The 11,224-nt window shown below is 39.3% G+C and overlaps 1 protein-coding gene across 1 annotated transcript; it reads left to right on the top strand.

The window, feature by feature from the left end:
* Positions 1–855: 855 nt before the first annotated feature.
* LOC120058013 (CD276 antigen-like) lies at positions 856–7,851 on the top strand. The gene is made up of 7 exons (XM_039006499.1): positions 856–1,018; positions 1,620–1,678; positions 3,299–3,667; positions 3,851–4,126; positions 4,575–4,664; positions 4,786–4,866; positions 7,276–7,851. The coding sequence occupies exons 2-7, from the start codon at positions 1,621–1,623 to the stop codon at positions 7,302–7,304; spliced, it is 903 nt and encodes a 300-aa protein (XP_038862427.1). The 5' UTR covers positions 856–1,018; position 1,620; the 3' UTR covers positions 7,305–7,851.
* Positions 7,852–11,224: the final 3,373 nt, after the last annotated feature.

The raw sequence follows: 11,224 nt of genomic DNA, 5'->3' as shown, positions 1-11,224 counted from the left end.
GAAGCATGGAGGAGGAGGTGTGATGGTGTGCTGGTGCTATGCTGGTGACACTGTCAGTGATTTATTTAGAATTCAAGGCACACTTAACCAGCATGGCTACCACAGCATTCTGCAGCGATACGCCATCCCATCGGGTGTGCACTTAGTGGGACTATAATTTGTTTTTCAACAAGACAATGACCCAACACACCTACAGGCTGTGTAAGGGCTATTTTACCAAGAAGGAGAGTGATGGAGGACTGCATCAGATGACCTGGCCTCCACAATCACTCGACATCAATCCAATTGAGATGGTTTGGGAAGAGTAGGACTGCAGAGTGAAGGGAAAGTAGCCAACAAGTGCTCAACATATGTGGGAACTCCTTCAAGACTATTGGAAAAGCATTCCAGGTGAAGCTGGTTGAGAAAATGCCAAGAGTGCAATGCTGTCATCAAGGCAAAGTGAGGGTACTTTGAATAATCTAAAATATAATTTGATTTAACACTTTTTTTGGTTGCCACAATGTAGAAAATAGTAAAAATAACTTTTGACTGGTAGTGTATAAATGAACTGTTCTGAACTGTTTTGGATGGGAAGCATGAGGACGCCTTAAAGGGGAATTTGGTTCTGTCATGGCAACACCACGTTTTTATCATAAACATTATCCAAACCACAAGCTAGAACGAGTGCATTTTCATTTAACTGGTAGAATTGGGAAGTTTGAGCTTCCTGTTTACAGTCAGTGGTGTAGTGCTGCCTTTGCACAGAGGAGCGATGCTCGGCCACTTCTCAGAATGGTGCTATGTCTCGCAAGTTGCGCAGTCAGTTGACTACAATTATTTATTTTTTTACACCATTTCAGCAGCGCAAAAGATTTGAGGCTGATCCAAAATCAAAAAGCCTCGTCTTGGTGACTGGAGGAGAGGGGTGTGGCTCATTCATAGCAGAGGCGTATCATCACCAAAGTTCATTCTGTCTGCCAGTCTGATCCGTCAGGACACAGGCAGGATTATCATCTGTAAAGGCTTCCGTCTACTGGTGAGTTCTTCCTCTTGGTAGTGTGCTACATGAGGATATGGGAATGCTTTTTAAAAACTCTTCTATGATCTTATAAAGAAGTGTTTGCTTCTTTGATGAACTGAAAGCTGGCTTGAAATCAACTTCCTTGTAACTTTTGTTTGTGTTTAAAGTTGAACGTTTCTCTGTGAAGCTCCCATATCTTGTCCATATCAGCTTTTTAAATCAAACTAGAAAAGGAATAACAAAGCTCAGCAGTAGCTCAACAACAATGTGTCAGTTATGTTAAGAAAAGTTATATATTAACTTTTGTAGGCCGTCATTGTAAATAAGAATTTGTTCTTAACTGACTTGCCTAGTTAAAAAAGGTTAGATAAAAAATACACAGTTGCAGTGTCAACGTGCCAATGTGTCAAAGTTCTTGCTACTGAGGGTGATAGCCGACAGGCTATTTGACATGGTATATACAGACTATGCTGAATGTGATTGTCACTTCAGAATGAAATGGTATCCACTTCTTTATGAAATCTCCTCCTTCCTTTCCTTTTGGACTTGCATAAACTTCCCATTTAATAGACAATGTTGTTCATTTAACTATTTTGCTACTGATTTCTTCCCTTAGAATGGTCTGCATTCATCTCAAAATGGCTGTTGGGATTATCTTAGTTGTTCTGCTGTATGGTAAGTTTCCACAGCTAAGTTCACTACTGTTTTCATTCATCAATATAGACAGCCACGAGGTTATAGGCCAGCAGCCGCTCTGGTTTCTATCTAGTGTACACTATGAGCTGAGCACCATGCGGCTACACATACTGACTCTGTAGATTTCATTGTCCAAACCGGTGTTAGTAAGGACAACCTTGTTATCAGAAAGGGAAGAAGAAGAAAAAAAAGGAAGTCTCACTATAAAACTGGTCTTGGATTGTGAAAGCTGTTTGACGTCAATGAAGACGTCGACCTTTCGGATTTTAGCGGGTGGATTTCTTCAGAACTGCAAAATCGATGTAGTGTGTCCCCACGGGCATGATTTAAAAAAAAAATAACTATGTGACAAATGCACAAAAGCAAATATGGGTGTCTTTTCCATATCAATGGAGCATCATTTTTTGTTGTTTTGTTTTTGTACATTTGTCAATGAGCTCTGGCAGGATGTGGCGTACACCTCTCACAGACACAGGAGTGTTCACTCTGAGACAGAGTTCTGGAGACAGTAGTTCTCACTAGGAGGGTGATAGAGTTGTGAACATTAACAGCTTAGGGGATACAGCACCACGTCATCTATTACCGTATGGTGATTGACTATTTATAATCATTTCAACTTGTTCTTATAAAATATGATGAACTATTAGCTGTGTCTGATTCTAATCAGAGCTGGACGTTTTTACGGAGTCACGACCTCTCGCTCGCTGTTATCAACCACATCTACGGTGGAGCCGTAAGCAGAGGCAGGTCCTCTGCTGTAGCCAGGTTTACACTAGATTAGATAGCCCTACCAACACCTTGGTTACCTGGCTCTTGAATTGTGACAGAACAGTAGGCCTGTATCTTATTCAGACAAATGAAGACTATGCATTTCTATTGAAGTCAAAATTAGTCCAATATTTGAACAGAAAGCATCCCGCAGCTGTAGCAGACATGGAAAGCATGTTTTTAAAACTAGGCAAGTCAGTTAGGAACAAATTCCTATTTACAATGACGGCCTACCCCGGCTAAACCCGGACGACGCTGGGCCAATTATGTGCTGCCCTATTGGACTCCCAATCACGGCCGGATGTGATTCAGCCTGGATTCAAACCAGGGACTGTAGTGTCGCCTCTTGCACTGAGATGCAGTGCTTTAGACTGCTGCGCCACTCCTGAGCCCAAATGGTTTACCATATTCTATGTGAACTTCTTTCTGTATAATCGCTAGCTACTCCTCTCTAACACAATAGTGCTTTCAGAGTGGAATCCAATGTTGGAAAAAATGGGTGAAAGGAACTTCCAGCAGTTGGTTGAGTCGGCCTGAGAAGTTTCCCAACAGCAGGGTGAGCAGGGAACCACCAGCCCGACTCAACCAACTCTGAGTCACAACTGGGAATAGAGAGAGGCAGGAAAGTCCCAGGCTTGTAGTTGTAGTACTTAAATAATATGCCAGGTCCATTTCCCTTTTTTAATCTGCACCAGACATGTCATCTCTTTGAGGCCTCAATTTCGATACATCACAGTGAAAGTTCTCCGATGGGTCAAACAGAAAATGTCTTATTAGCATGGTAAATGTGGAGTTCCGTTTGAACTAACTATTGCCTCTATGTTTGGAAAGTTATTTCAGTAGTTTCATCAACACACCCGAAGAAGAAAACCGTCGTTGGAATCATCGGACAGCCCGTCCTTCTGCCCTGTGGTCGCTCCAAATTGGCAACTCCCAACTACCCAACAAAAACCCGAATATACTGGCAAGATTTAATCCCCAGAGTGCTGCATGTTTTCAAAGATGGAAACGAGGAGTATGACCACCAACACCCTTTGTACAACAACAGAACAACAATTAACACAGATCAGTTGGCTTCTGGAAATCTGTCACTCCTGCTCAACCCAGTCAATGTCCGAGACAATCGCCTGACCTGCGATGTTATTCTAATAATCAATGGCGCAACATCAAAAGAGTGCCAAATCACTGTCAATGTAACAGGTAGGCTATAGCTTAGAGAGATATTGTTAAATCAGGCTCATGTTGGGTGGGACTGGAACATAATGGTGCTTTAGCTCATAATATAAAAATCATATCCTGTTCTGGAAACATCTCCATTAACTATCAATGCATCTGTCTCATAATTACGCCCGTTCTGGCTTTGTCCCATTGTGCTCCCTGCAGCGAGTTACCAAAAGCCCAAGCTGACATTAAACGTCACAGACATGACGCTTGTGTGCAGCACCCACGGAGGCTTCCCTGAATACCAGGTGACATGGAGGACCCATAACCGTACTCTGGAGCCTCAGGAGGCTGTCAACAAGACTACCCAGGATCCTGGAACAGGAACGTACAACATCAGTAGTCGAGTGAATGTGACAGAGGGACAACATATAACCTGCAGTATCTACAACCCCATCCTCAATGAGACCCAGAGTGACTTTATCGTCATACAAGCCTGTGAGTTCTACCATCCAGTGAATGTACAGAGACAGTGAGGCCGACTCACTTCAGTTACACTGCTGTAATTACAAAGATTTTAATCAGATTTAGACCAGTAAACGAGACCATTTCACCTCAACTAGAGGAGCTGCATTGCATGATGTCTGTCAAATGTTTCAGGTCACATGACAAATGTGTAGATGTCACAGGTCAGACAGAGGTGCAAGCAAGTACAGCTCAAACCCAATGGAGCTCAGACACCGCCCCCTAGTGGATAGGCTCAGTTGTGATCGTTTTAAATGAGCTCCATAAATGTCTATGTTTTGTCTTTGTCAACACCAGGATAAGCAAACGGTATACAACTAAGGGAACATGTTAGATTAGTCATTTCCAGGAGAAAACTAAATCACAGCATTCATGTTTTCTTGTTCATGTACAACATGGTCTTCACATTGTGTCTTTACAGCCAAAGAGGGAAGCCATTTACTGAAATTTATCCTGCCGGCAGTTTGTCTATTGGTCACATTGTTGATTGCGGTCTTTCTCTGTTTAAAATGTGAGTCTCATTCTTTTCATTGTGAATTTACTTACAGTAGTAAGCTGGTGTTGTGTAACTCAATAAGGATCAAGGTAGAGTTATTTATTGTAAAAGTGGGCATACTGTTTTGTTACTGCAGACCCCAACTTCAGGAAGCCATGGAGGAAGATGATCCATTGCTGTCCTGAACCTGAACCTGAAAACACTGCAGAAGAACCAGGTGAGTCGTATACTGCACTATATTATATCTGTATAACTTACTATATTATATCTGTATAACTTACTATATTATATCTGTATAACTTACTATAGTGTACCTGTATAACTTACTATAGTATATCTGTAATACTTACTATAGTGTACCTGTAATACTTACTATATTATATCTGTATAACTTACTATATTATATCTGTATAACTTACTATAGTGTACCTGTATAACTTACTATAGTATATCTGTAATACTTACTATAGTATATCTGTAATACTTACTATAGTGTACCTGTAATACTTACTATAGTGTACCTGTTTAACCTACTATATTATATCTGTATAACTTACTATATTATATCTGTATAACTTACTATAGTGTACCTGTATAACTTACTATAGTATATCTGTAATACTTACTATAGTATATCTGTATAACTTACTATATTATACCTGTATAACCTACTATAGTATATCTGTAATACTTACTATAGTATATCTGTATAACTTACTATATTATATCTGTATAACTTACTATAGTGTACCTGTATAACTTACTATAGTATATCTGTAATACTTACTATAGTATATCTGTATAACTTACTATATTATACCTGTATAACCTACTATAGTATATCTGTATAACTTACTATATTATATCTGTATAACTTACTATAGTATATCTGTATAACCTACTATAGTATATCTGTAATACTTACTATAGTATATCTGTAATACTTACTATATTATATCTGTATAACCTACTATAGTATAGCTGTATAACCTACTATATTATATCTGTATAACTTACTATAGTATATCTGTATAACTTACTATAGTATATCTGTATAACCTACTATAGTGTACCTGTATAACTTACTATAGTATATCTGTATAACCTACTATAGTGTACCTGTATAACTTACTATTGTGTACCTGTATAACTTACTATAGTATATCTGTATAACTTACTATAGTATATCTGTATAACTTACTATAGCGTATCTGTTGACGGATTCTGGGTACTAACTCCTAAACTTGGGACAGGGTTATTATCAGGTATACTATTGAAATATTGAGTGCTTAGGGTTAGAGGGTCTACACCAGAAGTTAATGGTGTTCTATAGGAGGAAGGTACCTGTATATAGTGGGTGCAATTAAGCTTGGAATGTGTTGAGTGCTAGGAAAGCGATCACGTGTGTCAGACATTGATAAGAAGAGTGAGCACTTTGGGTTAGAGGTCAGATGAAAAGAGGAAGAAGAGATATCACTAAGGTTCTGTCTAGCAACAGGGATGCATTGGCTGTTCAGATGTGTGGGAGGAGACTCAGCCTAGGAGGAAGGGTAAAATATCAGTGCTTGTGTGAAACGGTGTTGTCTAATGCAGCTGTATTGATCCTCTGGGATGAATAGACTTAGTGTCCGTCAAGTTTTTACTCTGAAAATTTAAACCTAACACTGTATAACTTACTATAGTGTACCTGTATAACTTACTATAGTATATCTGTATAACTTACTATAGTGTACCTGTATAACTTACTATAGTATATCTGTATAACTTACTATAGTATATCTGTATAACTTACTATAGTATATCTATATAACTTACTATAGTATACCTGTATAACTTACTATAGTGTACAGTGGCTTGTGAAAGTATTCACCTCCTAGGCATTTTTCCTATTTTGTTGCCTTACAACCTGGAATTAAAATAGATTTTTATTTTTTATTTTTATCATTCGATTTACACAACATGCCTACCACTTTGAAGATGTAAAATATTTTTTGGGGGCTGAAACAAACAAGAAATGAGACAAAAAAACGGAAAACTTGATCGTGCATAACTATTCATAACTCTTTTAAATAATGGATTTAACGGTGCTCCGTGGGATGTTCAAAGTTTCTGATATTTTTTTATAACCCAACCCTGATCTGAACTTCTCCACAACTTTGTCCCTGATCTGTTTGGAGAGCTCCTTGGTCTTCATGGTGCCGCTTGCTTAGTGGTGTCTAATAAGATATAAGATAAGATCATGTGACAGATCATGTGACACTTAGATTGCACACAGGTGGACTAATTATGTTCCTTCTGAAGGTAATTGGTTGTACCAGATCTTATTTAGGGGCTTCATAGCAAAGGGGGTGAATACATATGCACGCACCACTTTTCCGTTGTACATTTTTTTTTTAAGTTTTTGAAACAAGTTATTTTTTTTTAAATCATTTTTTTTCATATTTTTTTGTATGTCCATTACATGAAATCGAAATAAAAATCGAATTAAATTACAGGTTGTAATGCAACAAAATAGGAAAAATGCCAAGGGGTGTGAACACTTTTGCAAGGCACTGTATATGCTGTATAACTTATTATAGTCTATCTGTATATCTTTCATATCTAGTCTCTGATTTGTCTTTTGCAGAAATTGCAGAATTGAATCCACAACAGTAGAAATCAACTCCCAGAATCCTCCAGTGGTGAGGAAGACGACAAGTTACTGCGTTGCTGGTGCATACGGCTGGACAAAACGAGGACATTGGTACTGTAAAACAATTGAGAGCCGTACTGCTACCAGTAATCTTCCATTGAAGCTGATATGTGATGCCAGTGATCGAGGTCCAATATCCAGCGTTTAGGTCCAGGTGTTTATACAAAATAATTGACTAAATGTAAGGAGAGATCAAATTGAGATGCTAAGATATATGAAACACTTGAAGAAATGAACCCAGACACAGATACAGTCAATATCAAACTGGAGACACAAAAGGTGTTGTTGAACAGTGAACCTGTCACTGAATCTGAATGTGTTGCGTTATAATGAAAGTGGTTTTGTCATAATGTGTTTTAGTATTGTCTATATGTCCCAACATATCACAGACAATGAAGAAAGAAACAATCACACCTCATTCAAACTTAGACAGGTATGGATAGAGATCACAGGAGGTTGGTGGCACCTTTTATTGGGGAGGACGGCCTCGTGGTAATGGCTGGAGCGGAATCAGTGGAATGGTATAAATTATATCAAACACATGGTTTGATGCCACTCCATTCGCTAAGGTCCAGACATTATTATGAGCCGTCCTCCCCTCAACAGCCTCCACTGGTAGAGATTCAGGTACTTTCTGTATCTAACTTGCAGGTCTGTCGTTCATCGCTGTAGTGAATGTCATGTCTCACCGTATTTTTATGGCTGAGTGAATGTCATGTCTCACTGTATTTTATGGCTGAGTGAATGTCATGTCTCACTGTATTTTATGGCTGAGTGAATGTCATGTCTCACTGTATTTTATGGCCGAGTGAATGTCATGTCTCACTGTATTTTATGGCTGAGTGAATGTCATGTCTCACTGTATTTTATGGCTGAGTGAATGTCATGTCTCACTGTATTTTTATGGTTGAGTGAATGTCATGTCTCACTGTATTTTTATGGCTGAGTGAATGTCATGTCTCACTGTATTTTATGGCTGAGTGAATGTCATGTCTCACTGTATTTTTATGGTTGAGTGAATGTCATGTCTCACTGTATTTTTATGGCTGAGTGAATGTCATGTCTCACTGTATTTTTATGGCTGAGTGACTGTCATGTCTCACCGAATTTTTATGGCTGAGTGAATGTCATGTCTCACTGTATTTTTATGGCTGAGTGAATGTCATGTCTCACTGTATTTTTATGGTTGAGTGAATGTCATGTCTCACTGTATTTTTATGGCTGAGTGAATGTCATGTCTCACTGTATTTTATGGCTGAGTGAATGTCATGTCTCACTGTATTTTATGGCTGAGTGAATGTCATGTCTCACCGTATTTCTATGGCTGAGTGAATGTCATGTCTCACCCTATTTTATGGCTGAGAGAATGTCATGTCTCACTGTATTTTATGGCTGAGAGAATGTCATGTCTCACTGTATTTTATGGCCGAGTGAATGTCATGTTTCACTGTATTTTATGGCTGAGTGAATGTCATGTCTCACTGTATTTTATGGCTGAGTGAATGTCATGTCTCACTGTATTTTATGGCTGAGTGAATGTCATGTCTCACTGTATTTTTATGGCTGAGTGAATGTCATGTCTCACTGTATTTTTATGGCTGAGTGAATGTCATGTCTCACCGTATTTTTATGGCTGAGTGAATGTCATGTCTCACTGTATTTTATGGCTGAGTGAATGTCATGTCTCACTGTATTTTATGGCTGAGTGAATGTCATGTCTCACTGTATTTTTATGGCTGAGTGAATGTCATGTCTCACTGTATTTTTATGGCTGAGTGAATGTCATGTCTCACTGTATTTTTATGGTTGAGTGAATGTCATGTCTCACCGTATTTTTATGGCTGAGTGAATGTCATGTCTCACTGTATTTTTATGGTTGAGTGAATGTCATGTCTCACTGTATTTTATGGCTGAGTGAATGTCATGTCTCACTGTATTTTATGGCTGAGTGAATGTCATGTCTCACTGTATTTTATGGCTGAGAGAATGTCATGTCTCACTGTATTTTATGGCTGATTGAATGTCATGTCTCGTTGATGGAAGCTGTTACAGTGCCTATAGAAAGTTGACACTCCCCTTAGATTTTTCACATTCCGTTGCTTTACAAAGCCTGCTCGCCTCTACAGGATTGGTTGGTCCCCCTCGGGACGGTTGAGCTAACGTAGGCTAGTGCGATTAGCATGAGGTTGTAAGTAACAAGAACATTTTCCAGGACATAGATATATCTGATATTGGCAGAAAGCTTAAATTCTAGTTAATCTAACTGCACTGTCACATTACAAAGCCTGCTGGCTAAAAAAGTTACCTCACAATGAAAGATAAATGATTATAGAATATAATTATAGAATTATAGAATATAACTATCTGAACTACAGAGCGCGGGTCGCTTGGGGGTTACCCTATGGTACACTCAGTTAGATCAGGCTACTCAACGTGTTTTATAGAGTTTTTATTTGTTTTGTCTTTTTTTTTTGGAGGGGGTTTACAGGAACAATATATATTTCAATGAATATATTCTGTGTATATAACATGTACCTGTGGGCTGCCACCCAAATGAAAAACTAAAGTAAGAAATACATACAGAGAAATGATCATATTGATCAAGAAATATTTTGTAAAAGTATAATTGATATGTAAATAAACAAAACCTGCAACCCTGCATTCCTCTTTCTGCCCATCCCACCCACCACTTATCTCCTAAGCCCCTCCCCCCTCTACTAGTCCCCTGAACATTTTATTTATTTATTTCACCTTTATTTAACCAGGTAGGCAAGTTGAGAACAAGTTCTCATTTACAATTGCGACCTGGCCAAGATAAAGCAAAGCAGTTCGACACATACAACAACACAGAGTTACACATGGAATAAAACAAACATACAGTCAATAATACAGTAGAAAAATAAGTCTATATACAATGTGAGCAAATTAGGTGAGATAAGGGAGGTAACGGCAAAAAAACAAACATCCAAGGTTGCTTGTCAACTGAGGATGTTCTTACCCCCCCCCCCCCCCCCCCCCCCCCCCCCCAGAGAAACACCTTCCCATACCGCCTCTTCCACATGGGCCTGAAAACAAAGATAGTATCATGCTAAATAGCCACCACTAGTCAGCCCCCCCCCCCCCCCCATTGCTACAGTTGATAATATGTACATGTTTTATTTAAATTAGTACTTGTATTGTTTTGGTGGCAGGTAGCCAGAGCATTGGATCAAATCCCTGAGCTGACAAGGTAAAAATTCTGTCGTTCTACCCCTGAACAAGTTCACTGTTCCTAGGCCGTCATTGAAAATATGAATTTGTTCTTAACTGACTTGCCTCGTAAAATAAATCGTTGGAGGTCTGATGGTTAATATTTAGACTGTACCCTGTAATTACATCTGCAAATCTGGACATCTGACTAATAAACTTAGATATTTTTATATTATTGTATTTAAATTTTGTTATATATTTTTACACTCCAGACACAAACGTATACAATGAACAACAACTTACAGACACACACAAACAATGACTACATCTCATCTGCCCAGACATGCATTCTCACACCCCCATTCCTAGTGCCTGCGTGGTCACACCCCCATTCCTAGTGCCTGCGTGGTCACACCCCCATTCCTAGTGCCTACATGGTCACACCCCAATTCCTAGTGCCTACATGGTCACACCCCCATTCCTAGTGCCTACGTGGTCACACCCCCATTCCTTGTGCCTGCGTGGTCACACCCCCATTCCTAGTGCCTGCGTGGTCACACCCCCATTCCTAGTGCCTGCGTGGTCACACCCCCATTCCTAGTGCCTACATGGTCACACCCCCATTCCTAGTGCCTACATGGTCACACCCCCATTCCTTGTGCCTGCATGGTCACACCCCCATTCCTTGTGCCTG

The sequence above is a fragment of the Salvelinus namaycush genome, chromosome 13, assembly GCF_016432855.1.
Source record: "Salvelinus namaycush isolate Seneca chromosome 13, SaNama_1.0, whole genome shotgun sequence".
NCBI lineage: Eukaryota > Metazoa > Chordata > Actinopteri > Salmoniformes > Salmonidae > Salvelinus > Salvelinus namaycush.
The sequence above is the reverse complement of the archived record's forward strand: the minus strand, read 5'-3'. Positions and strand labels throughout refer to the sequence as shown.